At 42.0% G+C, this 18,962-nt stretch overlaps 1 protein-coding gene across 1 annotated transcript in view; it reads right to left on the reverse strand.

The window, feature by feature from the left end:
* The window catches only part of LOC139259133 (diacylglycerol kinase beta), an 805,220-nt gene that overhangs the window by 450,019 nt on the left and 336,239 nt on the right, over positions 1–18,962 (reverse strand). Inside the window, exons 9-11 of the mRNA XM_070874836.1 lie at positions 17,565–17,684; positions 6,607–6,724; positions 204–292 (exon numbers count right to left, since the gene is read on the reverse strand). Coding sequence (XP_070730937.1) covers positions 204–292; positions 6,607–6,724; positions 17,565–17,684 — 327 coding nt within the window. The remainder of the gene's footprint in view (positions 1–203; positions 293–6,606; positions 6,725–17,564; positions 17,685–18,962) is intronic.

Raw genomic sequence — 18,962 nt, forward strand, 5'->3', positions numbered from 1 at the left:
CTCAGAGATTCAGATTATCAGGGCTTGAGATTTTCTATGGAGTGTTTGCTCAAAACAGCAAACTTATTTGTACAACAGTTTTATAATGTATGCTCTGAACACGGTTCCAATGAACATTCAATTTTCAGATTCATAGTATTCACAAGTTTAACAAAAATATATCTTCTGCATGTACTGCAAATGATCTGTGAAAATGTACTTACATTAGTATTTCTCTTGGATTTTACATATGTGCTTATGCATGATGCGATTTCTTTGGAAACACATCTCTCATGGACTGTGTATTTGCAAACTGAAAAACAAAATGAAAGGAGATCAAACATTTTTTTTCCCCAGTATGCACTTCTCTTATGTTAGGGTTACAGTCTACTTCGCTTAATTTGAAGTTGCTTAATTTGAATTATCTGTTAACTCGAATTGAAATTGTAACCAATTCATGCTCGCAATCTTTCAATTAGCAGTTCAATAAGCTTTGCAAGCTACAATTAAACTTGAAATTCTGAGAATGTTGGTCTGCTCTGAACCAGCATTTGGGAACAACGAGTAAGCCTTCCATTAATGTGTGGGTCTTGGCTCTTTCATATGATCCAAAGATTTCTTATAAATGGTTAAATTTTTTGGGTTTTCTTGCTAGATAGCTCCTTGAGTATATCATGACAGGCCACTCTTGTAAGTGGACCTTGTGCCTTCCATGAACCAAGTATGCCCAATCTAAGTAAATGTAGTGAGACCCACAGGACATTCGCATGGGAGAGATTGGGCTATTTGCCCAACTCATGCCCAAAGAATGTCCTTCAAACTTTTATGCCTGGTAAAACCAGGCGCATAGCTTACTTTTACCAGCCTAAGGGCTAGAATTTCGCCAGACTGTACTTATTTGACAAATAAGGGCATTTTGTGAAAAAATAAGAAAAATTTCACCATTTGGCCAAAAAATATCCCCGTCGTTAAAAAATGGCATTGCTGGAGTAATCGTGTTGAAAAATACCGTCCTCTCCAACTTTACAACGAGGCCGATATCGCAAAAAATACAGGAGAAAAAACATCCCCAAAATTTTGCAAAAATAAAAAAATTTAAATTGAGAAAACATTCACAAAAACATTACCAACAGATTCGCTGAAATTTTTTTTTTTAATTCAACTTACCGTTTTTGTTGGTCTTCTTACTTACCGGCATTTTTGAAGCTGTAACGCAAGATTTTTCAAAACAGTGTTTTGCAGAGCGAGTATGGCGGTGCTAAATGGCCAAACTTAGATGGTATGTTTTTTTTAATGTATGGCGTTAATGAAAATGGCGATATTTTAACAACGCTCTCCTTAAGGTTTGTGGAATTTTAAGCAGTTTATTTTTAGGACATAAACTTCGTTTTAACGTGAAAAAAAAAATCGCATTAAAATGCAAGTTACAGACATATAAAAATTTAATTTAAACACTCATTTTTATATTAAAATCCCTGTCCATTAAGGTAAGTTTATTTTTAACACTATTAAAACACATTAAAAAAAATTCTAAAAAAAAAGTTTTTTTTCTGTAACATTTAATTACAATTTCAAATATGTGAGGTGTTTTATTTATTTATTTATGTATTTATTATGCTATGTTTCGCTGTTTTAGGGGTTTTTCTCTTTGATAGTAATAGGAGTCCGTACAAACAGAACTCCCATTTTTATCAATGAGAATACTGCATAGTAATTGGTGGTTTAGGCCCATGTGACTCCAGCTTGTACGTACGTACTTGAAAGACATCTTCCCATGCGCTGCACAGCGAATCTTGGCCTCCAACCAGGATCCTATGTTCCTCCAGGGCTACCAGGTACTTTTGTAGATTTTTTTCGGGTCAGAGGCGTTCATACGAATTAAGCCTCCGACTGCAATTTCCCCCCCCCCCCCATGGTTACTTACTTTGTTATGTGTTTATCTGCTACCACAGAGTTTCTGATTTGCCTTGCATCCCAACAGCCTCATATTGATTGCTGCCTTTGTGCAATACCATCCAAGATAAAGTTTCAAATTCCTTTCGCAATACCCCAGAACAAACATCCATTAAGAACTGTATCTCACATAACTAGATACAGGTGGTCATCATTCAAAAATAGCATTTGCCCACACAAATACAGCTGCCAAAGAAATATGTGCTAAAAACAACCCCACAAAATGACTGTATTTGAATTGAATGCTTGATCAATTTATCTTTTCCAAATACTTTGCATGACTTGTTTCCTATCCAAGAACAATGGCCATCTCATAGTTACAAGTGCAATCCAATTTACAACAATTAGAAAGATAAAGAAGTTGCATTTATATGGTACTTAATTTAAAAAAAACAGGATGTCACAAAGTTCTCGTCACATTTTGGGATGTCAAACTATGGTGCCTCCTTGATGTTAAAACGCTAATATTGAGCTAAATCTAGCTCTCAAGGGGTTACATTCACAGGATAGCAGGCGGTCAAGTGTATATTAGCTTTTAGATTGGATGCCTGAACCAGTGTCCTTGATAAAATAAATGATGATTTGAAATTCCAGTAATTGTTCATTCTTAATACTTTGGTGGCATTGTTGATTCATCTGAACTCAGCGGGGTCATTGTCAAGTTAGGCTGGGAAATTCCGCTGTGTGTGGGGGAGGGGGGAATGCTTAGTTCAGCTTTTGGTCAAAACCCGAGTCTGACTTTAAAAAAAGAAAGAATGCTCTGAAAGAGGAAGACAATCAGGCAGTGCTGTGAGAAGGTTGAAAAGATAGGAGACTGCAGAGAAAGCTGGTACTGTCCTGGGCTGCAGGACAGCATACAGAAGGGTTGTGTTTAAATTAAGTAAGACGACCTGCTGAAGTGTGGTAATGCAGTATATTCATTATTTTTCTATCTTTAACTGAGGATAGGTTTTACCGATTAAATAAAGTGAATCTGCTCATAATTGTGGCTTTAAAATTTCATCTTAATGATTTAAACCAAGCCTCTCCCCATCTAGTGTTAACTTGGTTCACATTTGAAATCCATAAACCTAAAACGGTCAGACTGCTTAAGGGAACGACGGACAATGCTGAACCTGAGAAGGTATTATTTACTGCAGACGTGAATTCATTACAGTGCTTCACAGCCAATAAATTTCTTTTGAAGAACAGTCACTGTTATTTTGTAGGCAAATGTGGTAGCCAATTTCCACACAGAAAGGTCCCAGCTCTGTCAAATAAACTGTCATAGGATCTTTTATTCCACCTGAAGAGGCAAATGGATCTTAGTTTAAAGTCTGATCTGAAATATGGCATCTCATACAATGCATCACCCCCTCAGTACTATTATGAGCGATGTTGAAATAGGGTATCTGTGACGTCAATAATACTGAAGGTGCAAAGCAAACTGGTTGGTCCTTGTCAAGTCTCCTGAAGGTGTCTGAAGGGAGCTGGTGGTGTAAAAATGTACAGCAGTTGTGACTATCTCCATGGTCTTGGGCTGCTGCTTTTCCTCTACCAGATGGCACAGTTCAAATAGTTTTCTTGATTTGAACCCAAATTTCCTATACAAACTGCAGGAGGTGGATTATAGAAACATAGAAAAGTAGGTGCAGGAGTAGGCCATTCGGCCCTTCGAGCCTGCACTGCCATTCAATAAGATCATGGCTGACCATTCCCTCAGTACCTCTTTCCTGCTTTCTCTCCATACTCCTTGATCCCCTTAACCGTAAGAGCCATATCCCTCTTGAATATATCCAATGAACTGGCATCAACAAATCTCTACGGTAGGGAATTCCACAGGTTAACAACTCTCTGAGTGAAGAATTTTCTCCTCATCTCAGTCCTAAATGGCCTACCCCTTATCCTAAGACTATGTCCCCTGGTTCTGGACTTCCCCAACATCGGGAACATTCTTCCCGCATCTAACCTGTCCAGTCCCGTCAGAATCTTATATGTTTCTATGAGATCCCCTCTCATCCTTCTAAACTCCAGTCAATAAAGGCCCAGTTGATCCAGTCTCTCCTCATATGACAGCCCAGTTATCCCTGGAATTAGTCTGGTGAACCTTCGCTGCACTCCCTCCATAGCAAGAACGTCCTTCCTCAGACTAGGAGACCAAAACTGAACAAAATATTCCAGGTGAGGCCTCATTCAAAGTCTCCATCAGAATCATAGAAGCTGTGTTGTACCAAAATAATTATCCATAACTTGTTCACTGAGATCTTTCTATTTAAATCAGACTCCACAGAATTATGCAGCACTTCAAAAGCCATTAGGGCAGCCCAACCAAATTCTGCTGCTAATTTATGTGACAGCTCCCGCGAATTTCTGTGATGCCTCCCTAAAGAGTTCAACTGTCTAAATAGTTCAGAGAGGAGAGAGAACTGAACATGATGATCGGTCCAGCCAATTCATGGCTCTCATCGGTTTTCCAGAACTTGAGAAGGCTGGCCCTCTGCACCAGCCTATCTGATTCATATTTATGCATAGAAAGGCTCCAGGAGTGAAGCCTCAGGAAAGCAACCCCAAATTCCATTACATGTGAAAAAAATATTAAAATGAGATCAAGTATGAAACTTTAATAAAAATAGAATTAAACCCTTTACCACATGAAATCAATAAACCACAGAAAAGCTAACACCATCCTCCAATGGCTCTTCTCTGTTGTCCAGCTGGGTGGGACTGCACTCCCCGGTTCCATTTTTATCTATCCAGTCATAACCAGAGAATCACTGGCACTGGCTTCTCTTCCCGCTCCAGCATCATTATCTCAGGAGTCCCCCAAGGCTCTATCCTTGGCCCCCCCTCCTATTTCTCATCTACATGCTGCCCTTCACCGACATCACTTGAAAACACGTCAGGTTCACATGTACACCAACGACACCCAGCTCTACCTCACTACCACCTCCGCTGTCCCTAAATTGTCAGACTGCTTGTCTGATATCCAGTACTGGATGAGCAGAAATTTTCAACAATTAAATATTGGAAAGATGGAAGCTATTGTCTTTGCTCCCCACCATAAACTCTGTTCCCTAACCATCAATTCCATCCCTCTCTCTAACCTCTGTCTGAGGCTGAACCAAACTCTTTACAACCGTGGTGTCATAATTGACCCTGAAATGAGCTTCCGACCACATACACATGCCATGACTAAACTCTGCCCCAGCTCATCTGCTGCTGAAACTCTCATCCTTGTCTTTGTTACATATAGACTTGACTATTCCAACTTGCATCCTCCATAAAAGTAAACTAATCCAAAATGCTGCTGCCTGTATCTTATCTCACACTAAGTCCCATTCATCCATCAGCCCTATACTCGCTGACCTACATTGGCTCTTGGTTGAGTCACGCCTCAATTTTAAAATTCTCATCCTTGTTTTCAAATCCCTCCATGGCCTCGTTCCTCCCCATCACTGTAACCTTCTCCAGCCCTACAAACCTCCAAAATAGCTGTGCTCCTCCAATTCTGGCCTCTTGTGCATCTCTGATTTTAATCACTCCACCACTGGCAGCTGTGCCTTCAGCTGCTAAGGACCTAAGCTCTGGAATTCCCTCCCTAAACCTCTCTATCTCTTTACCTCACTTTCCTTCTTGAAGATGCTCCTTAAAATCTACCTCTTTGACCAAACTTTGGTCGCCTGCCCGAATATTTCCTTATGTGGCTCAGTGCAAAATTTTGTTTGACAACGCTCCTGTGAAGCGCCTTGGGACATTTTACTATGTTAAAGGCACTATATAAATGCAAGCTGTTGTTCTTGTAGAAGCAGAAGCAGGGAGTACTCTCAAGCAGTGGCACTCTGCCTGGAGGAGCATGGTTCTTTCTGTGCAGAGGAGTGGACCTTCTTGCAGTTTTTGCAGCCCCTTTGTTAAAATTCGGCCAAACTGTCCACTTGCCTGATTGACAACACATAATATGCTCAACAGGAACAAAAGCAGTTCGCTGAAAGGTCACCGTCATTCATCAGTAGTTTAAAAAAAAAACATTTTGAAAGGTACGGTAACTTTACGGAAGACCAATACTAGTGTGGGGTAGGAAATTTCACAGTGTGTGAAAATTTAGCTGCCTGAGAATTGCTGAAATTTAGAATGAAATCTATGAGGCAATGCTGGCAAGTTCCATCCAGTTTTAGCCCCAGCTTTCCGAGTAATTAACAAAAAATAAGTTTAGTGCAAAGATCAGCAGACTCGCACAAAACAATTTAATTAGTGCTTATTCAGCACTTCGCAAGCAAAAATAACATTAACCCAGGATCTGTGCATTGTACCTCTTTTCTCGCTCTATGCCCCACCACTATGATTAATTTCATCAACATGGCAAAAGGTTACAACTACTACATTACCACAAACGCACCAAATTGTTACATGTTAATGCTATCTATAATGCACAGAGCAATTTGTAATAGAAATTTGATTTGTTTTATATTGGTGAAATTTGCATGTCTCTCAAGATTGATCATGCAATTACTTTTGAAAGCAAGTTATCCAAATCTGCAAATGTATATAAGAAATCAGATTTAAGAGAAGTACTGTATTTTGCAACATATCAAAAAGAGCTGCAGAAATATATGTGGATGCACAGAAAGAACTGCATGCAACACTAAAACATAACTGCTTCCTTTAAGTCAGTAATAAAATGCTGGAGTATTTACTTACAAGAACAGCAAAGACCTTGTTTTCTAACACCCAATAGCATATTCAGACAGAAGTTGCAGTATGCAGGCTTGTTGAAGTGTTTTAATCGCCAAACATGTTGACCATCATCTTTCACATTCTGCAATGAAAACAAACAGTACCATCAAGGGAAGCATACTTCATTGAAATGCTGGCGATGTTCTCCTTTTCTGATTCTTCATCCATATCATAGAAAGTAGAACACAGAAGGAGGGCATTTGGCCCACTGAGTCTGCGCCAGCTCTTTCGAAGAACAATCCAGTTAGTCCCACTCCCCTGCTCTTTCCCCATATTGATGCAGTTTTTTTCTCCTTCAAGTATTTATCCAATTTCACTTTGAAAGCTACTATTGGATCTGTTTCCACCACCCTATCAGGCAGTGCATTCCAAATCCTAACTACTCATTGTGTAAAAAAAGCTTTCCTCATGTCGCCTCTGGTTCTTTTGCCAATCACCTTAAACCTGTGTCCTCTGGTTATCGACCCTTTAGCCAATGGAAATTATTTCCCTTTATTTACTCTATATAAACCCATCATGAGTTTAAACACATCTATCAAATCTCCTCTTAGCCTTCTCTGCTGGAAGGAGACCACCAGCTTCTCCAGTTTATCAATGTAACTGTAATCCCTCATCCCTGGAACCAGTCTAGTAAATCTCTCTTTACCATCTCCAAATCCTTCATGTTGTTCTTAAAGTGTGGTGCCCAGAATTGGACACAGTACTCCAGCTGGCGCCAAACTGGTGTTACATATAGGTTTGGCATAACTTCCTGACTTTTGTACTCTATGCCTCTATTTGTAAAGCCCAGGATCCCATATGCTTTGTTACCTGCTTTGTTAACCTGTCCTGCCACCTTCAAAGATTTGTGCACAAACACCCCCAGATATCTCTCTCCTTGCACCCAATTTAAAATTATACCATCTAGCTTGTATTGTCTCTCCTCATTCTTCCTACCAAAATGTATCACCTCACACTTTTCTGTGTTGAATTTCATCTGCCATATGTCCGCCCATTCCACCAGCCTGTCTATGTCCTCTTGAAGTTCATTACTACCTTCCTCATTGTTCACTATACTTCCAAGTTTCGTGTATGAAAAACAGCCATTCACCACAACTCTTTGTTTTCTAACCCTTAGCCAATTTTGTATCCATGCTGCTGCTGCCCCTTTTATCCCATGGGCTTCAATTTTGCTAGCAAGCCTATTATGTGGCACTTTATCAAATGCCTTTTGAAAGTCTGTATACACATCATCAACTGCACTGCCCTCATCCACCATCTCGGTTACCTCATCAAAAACTCAATTAAGTTAGTCAAACACAATTTGCCCCTAACCAATCCATGCTGGCTCCCTTAATTAATCCATGCTTGTCCAAGTGGCTGTTAATTTTCTCCCGGATTATTGTTTCTAAAACCTTCCCCACCACCGACAATAAACTGACTGGGCTGTATTTGCCAGGTTTATCCTTCTCCAATTTTTTGAACAAGAGTGTAACAGGATTTCTAGTACTTATAAATATTGGAGTTTTTTAAATATATGTTAAATACACAAGCATGCATTTTATTTATTTCACTTCGAAATGTATGCCCAAATTACAGAAAAACAATTTATTACAACCTATTCGGCACAGCAAGTTATTTAATAGAAAATTGAGATTGTTGTGCAAAATAATTATAACAGAGGTTCATGGTCTCGAAAAATCAGTGACAAACTTAATAGAATAAACAGAATATACAATAAATTACAGCTCATATATTCGCTCTCATTAGCAAATAAATTTACAGCGCAGAAGGAAGCCATTTGGCCAAACAGGTATTTGCCAGTAAGCGACACCTCAACTAGAATGCAGAACCTGTGAATAAATAGTCATTTATTGTAATACAGGAAGAAAGACTTGCATTTATATAGCACCTTTCAAGGCCTCTGGACATTCAAAATTGCTTCACAGCCAAGTAAGTACTTTTGAGGTAGTCACTGTTGTAGGAACGCGGCAGTCAATTTGCACACAGCAAGGTCTCACAAACAGCAATGTGATAATGACGAGATAATCTCTTTTACTGATGTTGGTTCAGGGATAAATATTGTCCAGGACACCAGGGATAACTCCCCTGCTCTTCTTCGAAATAGTACCATGGAATTTTTTATTCAACCTGAGAGGGCAGACGGGGCCTCAGTTTAACATCTCATCCGAAAGGCGGCACCTCCGACATTGCAGCACTCCCTCAGCACTGCACTGGAGTGTCAACCTAGATTTTTATACACAAGTCTTTGGAGTGAGACTTGAACCTACAACCTCCTGATTCAAAAGACTGAGCCAAGGCTGACCCTTCTCGTCACAGTACTAAACTATTTGTCAGAAAAGTCTAACTCTAGCAAAGGATTCCTCCTTCCAAAAGAAGACAAGCCCCAAATGCAGGTGTGTACCAAAATACTGCTCTGTGATGACGGTGAAGGTGCAAAGTCACACTTTGGTTGCAATATCAGTTTTAACATGGTGATAACATTACTTGAGCCAATTATCAGGAAGGAGAGGGTGGATCCAATTAACATTAGTAAAGTGTCAATTCTGAACAGTTTTACGTGCATCACACTGGCAATCTGTTTAACTACTGGAGTCATGTTGTACTCAGATCAGCTTGTGATGTATAACAGCAAACTAAAAGTAATACTATTCAAGTCATCTTTGGTCAATTCAGTTAAAATGTTTCCAGTAAAGTGGACAAAGGAGAACCAGTTGATGTGGTATATTTGGACTTTCAGAAGGCTTTCGACAAGGTCCCACACAAGAGATTAATGTGCAAAGTTAAAGCACATGGGATTGGGGGTAGTGTGCTGACGTGGATTGAGAACTGGTTGTCAGACAGGAAGCAAAGAGTAGGAGTAAACGGGTACTTTTCAGAATGGCAGGCAGTGACTAGTGGAGTGCCGCAAGGTTCTGTGCTGGGGCCCCAGCTGTTTACATTGTACATTAATGATTTAGACGAGGGGATTAAATGCAGTATCTCCAAATTTGCGGATGATACTAAGTTGGGTGGCAGTGTGAGCTGCGAGGAGGATGCTATTAGGCTGCAGAGTGACTTGGATAGGTTAGGTGAGTGGGCAAATGCATGGCAGATGAAGTATAATGTGGATAAATGTGAGGTTATCCACTTTGGTGGTAAAAACAGAGAGACAGACTATTATCTGAATGGTGACAGATTAGGAAAAGGGAAGGTGCAACGAGACCTGGGTGTCATGGTACATCAGTCATTGAAGGTTGGCATGCAGGTACAGCAGGCGGTTAAGAAAGCAAATGGCATGTTGGCCTTCATAGCGAGGGGATTTGAATACAGGGGCAGGGAGGTGTTGCTACAGTTGTACAGGGCCTTGGTGAGGCCACACCTGGAGTATTGTGTACAGTTTTGGTCTCCTAACTTGAGGAAGGACATTCTTGCTATTGAGGGAGTGCAGCGAAGGTTCACCAGACTGATTCCCGGGATGGCGGGACTGACCTATCAAGAAAGATTGGATCAATTGGGCTTGTATTCACTGGAGTTCAGAAGAATGAGAGGGGACCTCATAGAAACGTTTAAAATTCTGACGGGTTTAGACAGGTTAGATGCAGAAAGAATGTTCCCAATGTTGGGGAAGTCCATAACCAGGGGTCACAGTCTGAGGATAAGGGGTAAGCCATTTAGGACCGAGATGAGGAGAAACTTCTTCACCCAGAGAGTGGTGAACCTGTGGAATTCTCTACCACAGAAAGTAGTTGAGGCCAATTCACTAAATATATTCAAAAGGGAGTTAGATGAAGTCCTTACTACTCGGGGGATCAAGGGTTATGGCGAGAAAGCAGGAAGGGGGTACTGAAGTTTCATGTTCAGCCATGAACTCATTGAATGGCGGTGCAGGCTAGAAGGGCTGAATGGCCTGCTCCTGCACCTATTTTCTATGTTTCTACAATCATACTGTTTTTTTTGTTAAGACACAATGCACAGATACCAATGAGTTTGGACAAGTGTTGTACATTGCAATTCTGCAACAAATCCCCATACGTCATGTAACATTATGCATTATTTTGAATGTATCTATTGAACAAGGATAGGAGTGCAATATTTACATGGAAAAATAATTTTTTTATTGCACTTGGCATAAGTGAAGTGAGTTACAGGATAAGAGTGTATTACATAACTGACACTTCCAGTAATCCACATTTTGGACCCAACATTGGCCATGACTTGCATCAATTTTTTTGGAGTAAGTTGTTTTTTCTGGCGTAAGTTAGAAAATGCCATTTTCCCCTCAAAATTTGCTCCAGAGTAAGTCAGTTAGGTATGATTTTTTTTAAGGTAATTTTATTTTCCAAAAGGGGGCATTCCCAGACACTTACACCAGTTTTGGCCATTTATGCCACTTTGGCCAGCAAAAGGGTACTCCTGATCCACTTAGGTCAGCGTATGTGGCCAGCTCTGAAAAACCTTGCGGGCAGTTAAGAAAAAGCAGCACACATTCGGCAGACATTAGGGCAGGGATAGTGGAGGGAAGGGAACTGGAGAGGACCTCAAAAACCAAGCAGCAAACATCAAAGAAAAGTTCAAACCAATAAAATACAATAAAATAGTAAATCCTACATTATCTTTAAAGTCTGCCCGGGAAAGGCAGCGAGGGCCAGCCTGTGTGTGAGGCCATTCGGCCTGGGATAGGGAAGGGAAGATGCACCTGGAGAAGTTACAGCTGCTGGATCTGCGTGTTTAATCACAGCGGGGGGAAAGCCCGCCGAACGACTGGAGAAGCTGCTGTTGTTGCGCGTTTCGGGGGCAGGGGGGGCCACCATAGAGAGGGAGAGATGCTGGCCTCTATACAACGGGGAGGCTGGGAAGGGTGGGGGTGGGGAGAGGAGGATTTATTTTTTGAAGCTGTTCCTGTGTTGTATTAATTGAACATGATTAATTTTGAATGTAAAATATATTTTATTGAAAACTTTGCAATATACTTAACTTTATTGTAATAAAAATATTCTTGCATCAAAATTTACTCTTTAAGATCACTTAAACGTTAAGATCACTTATAAACATGTAAAGTTACATAACTTACAAAAAACACCCAATGAGAGAACAGTTAGAACAGTGAGTGAAGTGACATCAAAAACAAAAACAACAGCAGCAAAGAAAAGCTGCATCCATCTTTCATCCCCCTTAGTCTAAGGCCGCCCGCTGCGCTTGGTCTTGGGTTCTCTACGACCCCTGCCCGCAGGCGGTGCCGCAGTGTTTCTGGGGTGCACACCAAGATTCTTCTTTCTAACATCTTGGCCACTGGGCACCTCTTGAGAGTGGGGGGGTGTCAATGTCACGTGGAAAGTTGGAGGGCCCAGGCGGCAAGCTGGAGGGTGCGGCCTCGGCCTGTTCAGAGCTTGGTGCGGGGTTTGGAGTGGGAGTGGCAGTTAATTCTGTCAATAGGGACGGGGTCTGAGCGTGTTCCTTATTGCAGCAGCTAACTCAGACATTCCCTCCCTCATGGCCTTGATCATTGCAACTGTCGTCCTTTCCACTACCTCTGACATTTCATCCCTCATGGCCACCATTCCCTCACTGATGTTAGCGGACATGGTTCCTATTTCCCGTGCCATTTACTGTTATTTCTCCTGACAGTACATCTACCTCCTCACTCACCCCAGTTATGGTCTCCAGAAGTGATCGGGTAAGCTCAACGCTCTCCCAACCCAATGCCATCATCTGAACCACATCTGTTGCACCTTGCATCTCAGGAGAGTGTAGTCCATGTCTCCTTCCCCTCCCCCTGAATCTGGGTCGCGGCATCCCACTGGGAGGCGCACGATGGGACCTTGGGACCCTGGGTGTTCCCTGCTGATTTGCACCAGCATCACCACCACCACTGCTAGGACCTGCAACCTCGGACAGTGGGGCCATGGGTTTGCAATGCTGCGGCACAACACCACCACCACTGGGAACTGCAACCTCGGACGGTGGGGCCACAGGTCTGCGGATGGGGATGGCATCAAACAGGAAATTAGGGATGTGTGCAATAAAGGTACAGCAGTTATCATGGGACACTTTAATCTACATATAGATTGGGCTAACCAAGCTGGTAGCAATGCGGTGGAGGAGGATTTCCTGGAGTGTATTAGGGATGGCTTTCTAGACCAATATGTCGAGGAACCAACTCGAGAGCTGGCCATCCTAGACTGGGTGTTGTGTAATGAGAGAGGACTAATTAGCAATCTTGTTGTGCGAGGCCCCCTGGGGAAGAGTGACCATAATATGGTAGAATTCTTTATTAAGATGGAGAGTGACACAGTTAATTCAGAGACTAGAGTCCTGAACTTAAGGAAAGGTAACTTCATGGTATGAGATGTGAATTGGCTAGGATAGACCGGAAAGTGATACTTAAAGGGTTGACGATGGATAGGCAATGGCAGACATTTAAAGATCACATGGATGAACTTCAACAATTGCACATCCCTGTCTGGAGTAAAAATAAAACGGGGAAGTTGACTCAACCAAGGCTAACAAGGGAAATTAGGATAGTGTTAAATCCAAGGAAGAGGCATATAAATTGGCCAGAAAAAGCAGCAAACCTGAGGATTGGGAGAAATATAGAATTCAGCAGAGGAAGACAAAGGGTTTAATTAGGAGGGGGAAAAGAGAGGATGCTTGCAGGGAACATAAAAACTGACTGCAAAAGCTTCTATAGATATGTGAAGAGAAAAAGATTAGTAAAGACCAATGTAGGTCCTTTGCAGTCAGAATCAGGTGAATTTATAATGGTGAACAAAGAAATGGCAGACCAATTGAACAAATACTTTGGATCTGTCTTCACTAAGGAAGACACAAATAACTTTCCAGAAATACTTTGAGGTTCGAGGGTCTAGTGAAAAGGAGGAACTGAAGGAAATCCTTATTAGTCAGGAAATTGTTTTAGGGAAATTGATGGGACTGAAGGCCAATAAATCCCCAGGGCCTGATAGGCTGCATCCAAGAGTACTTAAGGAAGTGGCCCTAGAAATAGTGGATGCATTGATGATCATTTTCCAACATTCTATTGACTCTGAATCAGTTCCTATGGACTGTAGGGTAGCTAATGTAACACCACTTTTTAAAAAAGGAGGGAGAGAAAACAGGGAATTATAAACCAGATAGCCTGACACCGGTGGTGGGGAAAATGTTGGAATCAATTATTAAAGATGAAATAGCAGTGCATTTGGAAATCAGTGACAGGATCGGTCCTAGACAGCATGGATTTTATGAAAGAGAAATCATGCTTGATAAATCTCTTAGAATTTTTTCAGGATGTAACTCGTAGAGTGGACAAGATGTGGTGTATTTGGACTTTCAAAAGGCCTTTGACAAGGTCCCACACAGGAGATTAGTGTGCAAAATTAAAGCACATAGTATTGGGGGTAATGTACTGACATGGATAGAGAAATGGTTGGCAGACAGGAAGCAGAGAGTCGGAATAAACGGGTCCTTTTCAGAAAGACAGGCAGTGACCAGTGGGGTGCCGCAGGGTTCAGTGCTGGGACCCCAGCTATTTACAATATATATCAATGATTTAGATGAAGGAATTGAATGTAATATCTCCAAGTTTGCAGATGACCCTAAGCTGGGTGGCGATGTGAGCTGTGAGGAGGATGCTAAGAGACTGCAGGGTGACTTGGATAGGTTAGGTGAGTGGGCAAATGCAAGGCAGATGCAGTAGAATGTGGATAAATGTGAGGTTATCCACTTTGGTGGCAAAAACAGGAAGACAGAATATTATCTGAATGGTGACAGATTAGAAAAAGGGAAGGTGCGACGAGACCTGGGTGTCATGGTACATCAGTCATTGAAGTTTAGCATGCAGGTACAGCAGGCGGTGAAGAAGGCAAATGGCATGTTGGCCTTCATAGCTAGAGGATTTGAGTATCGGAGCAGGGAGATCTTACTGTAGTTGTACAGAGCCTTGGTGAGGCCACACCTGGAATATTGTGTTCAGTTTTGGTCTCCTAATCTGAGGAAGGACATTCTTGCTATTGAGGGAGTGCAGCGAAGGTTCACCAGACTGATTTCCGGGTTGGCAGGACTGACATATGAGGAGAGACTGGATCAACTGGGCTTATATCCACTGGAGTTTAGAAGAATGAGAGGGGATCTCATAGAAACATATAAAATTCTGACAGGACTGGACAGGATAGATGCAGGAAGAATGTTACCGATGTTGGGGAAGTCCAGAACCAGGGGTCACAATCTAAGAATAAGGGGTAAGCCATTTAGGACCGAGATGAGGAGAAACTTCTTCACTCAGAGAGTGGTTAACCTGTGGAATTCTCTGCAGCAGACAGTTGTTGAGGCCAATTCGTTAGATATATTCAAAAGGGAGTTAAATATGGCCCTTACGGCCAAAGGGATCAAGGAGTATGGAGAGAAAGCAGAAAAGGGATACCGAGGTCGAATGATCAGCCATGATCTTATTGAATGGTGGTGCTGACTCGAAGGGCTGAACGGCCTACTCCTGCACCTAATTTCTATATTTCTATGCTGCGGCACAACACCACCACCACTGGGAACTGCAACCTCGGACGGTGGGAAACCATAGAATGTCGAACCACTAATCGCGGAAGAACCTGGCAAGTGATATATGTTGACCTCCTCAAGATTCAGTAGAACACTCCTGTCATCGAACCCCTCCCTCATCCACTCAAAGTGCCCCTCACGCCCATGTTGTTCTGGAGGGTTGCTCTCCTCTTCAGGCTCGTCCACGTCTGAATCTTGATTTGGATCATCAGGAGGATTGTCCTCAAGTTCTGCAACATATAACAGAACAGTGAAATGGGTGGCATGAGTAGGCTCACACATAGCAGGCCAGGCAGCAGGTTGATTTGAAGGGCCACGATGACCTTTCATGACTTACCCACTCCCTCACATGCGGGCCCAGCTTGTGCGGTACTGATGGTTCTTCTCCAGGCAGGACCCATCAAAGCAGCGACCCTCTCTTCCAAGGGTGTCAGTGGGTGCTGATTTGCCAGTCCTCCTCCTGTTCGAGTTCTTTCTCTTTTGTTGTGAGCCAGTTTCTTCTGCAAAGATTAAAATGCAACTTTTTAGAGAGGGTGTCTTTCTGCTGGGTGGGACATATACAGCTGGTCACATTTACAATTGAAATTACATTGAATAAATGGAAATATTACTTACACTAACTACTTGACCAAAGTCCTGCCACTTCTTTTTACACTGCCTTCCAGATCTCTTGTTGATCACCAATCCGCAGAATTCTTCTGCAACTTGGTTCCAGCGTTTCTTCATCTTTTTGGGTGGCACTTTTGTGTGACCTCTGCTGGTATCCAGGTGCTGCCATCTGTCCTCAATGACAGTAACTAGTGCCTCGACTTCGTCATGCAAGAAATTCTTTGTTCTTGGTGGACGTTGCTGCATTATTGCTGCCACTGCTCCGAGACACTAACAGGACTTTTGCAATGCTCTGACACACTTTTTCACCGCACTTAGTGAAAGTGTGATTTTTCAAAACACACAGTCCTCTGAGACACTTAGCAGCACTTTTGCAATGATCCCCAAGACTGCTCCAGACATGCAACAGTTAATTTCAGGGAGGATACTGCAGCTTTCATTCAGAACACCAGCTAGTTAGGTTCAGAGCTCTCCTGGCAGGCAGTAATTACAGCTAAGATGCTCTTTAAAAATGGCAGAGTGCCAAGTTTTCTTTCTCTCTACTGCACATGCGTGCATGGCGGGGCCGGTACCACTGCGCATGCGCGAAGGTGCTGGCAGTATTTTCGGCGCGGGCATTTGGCTCCGCCCCCCACTTCACCATCGACGCCGCTAGGACTCCGGGGACTGTACACAGCGGCCAGTATGGGGCGAGTTTTTGCCGCCGCCGTTTCCAGCGAGCAAAGTCGGCGCGCTGGAGGTCAGTACGTTGACAAAACTGCTTGGGGAAAATCTAGCCCATAACTGGCTTGACAATTATCATGGAGAAATCACTGAAGATAAAAATATTAAAAACATGCCATTTTAAACCCAATATACAGAGAAATCTAATCTTCCTTACAATCTGAGGTAAGAAATGTCAAAGGAATAGATCATACAATATATAAAACAATTACAGATCCCATATTTAAAATATTACACTAATTGTCTACCAGTGGAACAACATATGCCACATTAAAACATTTCCAAAAAATATATGGTTGCCCATTTCTTTTTTGTATGATTTTTTAAATTCAAAAAAAAAAATGGTGTCCCTTTGATTTATTCAGAGATTGAGCCTTGGTTGAGCAGTTTGTGAGGACCCTCCACAGGAAGGATTTTCCACAGGGTGGTACTTCTGATTAGGGGCCATTTCCAACACAGGAGAACGACATAAACAGTTCTTCCACAAAACATGGCTGCCTGTTGAGTCCACTCTTCACCTCCTTTGCCATCTTTAGCATCACCAATATGATCATTAACATCCATTAGAGTGCATTGGCATCCTGAAAAGACTTCACTATCACCCATTAATGCACAAATTACAATAATTTGAACTGACTTCCGATTACATGGCTTAACTGCTGGTGATAAATTCAAATTTTGTGTCTCAGAATTTGCAGCATTCTCACCAGGGCAGTAGGGCACTTATCATTGCTCAACAATCTAAAGTGCGTTAATGGTCATTATTTGGGAAATCACCGCTTATATTCCGACAGTTTCTTCAATGTAATGAATTACTTACCATAATTATGTAATAGTTAAGCTACATATTGACTCATTGATACTTTTATTATTAATAAATTTAAATTATTTATATTCTGCTGTAAACTTCAGTAGGCAGTCAGATAATGTCAATATTCAGTACCACAAATTGTTATGAAGAAACCAATGATGGTTGTTAATAGCATGACTCAATGTTTAAAATTCTACTTGTGAATAGCTTTGTAATTTTCACTGATGAGAGCTTACAGCCCTATACTTACTGTCTCCATGCCAAGAAGGACCAACAATGGAATGGTAGTTATTCCTCCTCTTATCCACTCTTCCAGTATAACTGTGCCATCATGATCATAGTCTATTTCCTCCATCATCTCCATAAGTATCTGCAGTGTAACATAACATATAATCCACGAACATGAAGATATTTTTCTTAAACAAGTATTTTGCATGCTTTTAAAATAAATACTAAATTAGCATCTATGGATTTACTGTTCTTTTCAAAAGTTACCCAAGATAGAATAATGCACCTCTTTTGATAAACATCCCAAGGTATTTATCAAAAGGAGCAAAATTGAATGCTCAGCACTAATAGTTAAGCTGGGGAAGATGACCAAAGGTACAGTTGAAGAGATAAACTTTGAGAAGCTTTTGGGGAAGGGGGGTGGGGGTGGGGAATAGGTAGCGAGGTGGAGGAGTTCCAGAGTGTAGGGCCAAGATAGCTGAAGACTCTGCTATCTCTTTGCTGCCCTTCAGCAATAATGGGAGCCTGGTCATCCAAGGACCTGTAGGGAAAGCTGGAGGGTGCTAGCCTCTTGCTCCTGGTACTGGCCCTGGAGGCCAGAGAGGTAGGGCCGATCAGAGGCAGGGTGCCGGTAGTGGTGCCTTTGCCGTCCGCTGATCGCTGGCACTGCAGCTGGTATGCTCCCACTGTGTGTGGCCACGCTCCCTGGGGCATCACATTGGTCCCAGAGGCGCAGGCTACATGGTGGGTAGCCCGCTGGACCTGGGTGCTTCCGACGGGAGGTTGCCCTTAGTTTTGTCGGCATACATGTAAATCCCGGCATTGCATATCATCACTTCATCTGCTCTCACAATACATTGGTTCTGACCGCAATTGCCCAACACATCATGCTTAGTTACATTTAAAAACTTGAATTTGCCAGTTAAATCTCATATATTCCTATCTGGAGTAAAAATAAAACAGGGAAGGTGGCTCAACCATGGCTAACAAGGGAAATTAAGGATAGTGTTAAAGCCAAGGAAGAGGCATATAATTTGGCTAGAAAAAACAACAAACCTGAGGACTGGGAGAAACTTAGAATTCAACAGAGGAAGACTAAGGGTTTAATTAAGAGGGGGAAAATAGAGTACGAAAGGAAGCTTGCAGGGAACATAAAAACTGACTGCAAAAGCTTCTATAAATATGTGAAGAGAAAAAGATTAGTGAAGACAAACGTAGGTCCCTTGCAGTCGGACTCAGGTAAATTTATAATGGGGAACAATGAAATGGCAGACCAACTGAACAAATACTTCGGTTCTGTCTTCACGAAGGAAGTCACAAATAACCTTCCGAATGTACTAGGGGATAGTAGGTCTAGTGAGAAGGAGGAACTGAAGGATATCCTTATCAAGCGGGAAATTGTGTTAGGTAAATTGATGGG

The sequence above is a fragment of the Pristiophorus japonicus genome, chromosome 3 (genome assembly GCF_044704955.1).
Source record: "Pristiophorus japonicus isolate sPriJap1 chromosome 3, sPriJap1.hap1, whole genome shotgun sequence".
Taxonomy (NCBI): domain Eukaryota; kingdom Metazoa; phylum Chordata; class Chondrichthyes; family Pristiophoridae; genus Pristiophorus; species Pristiophorus japonicus.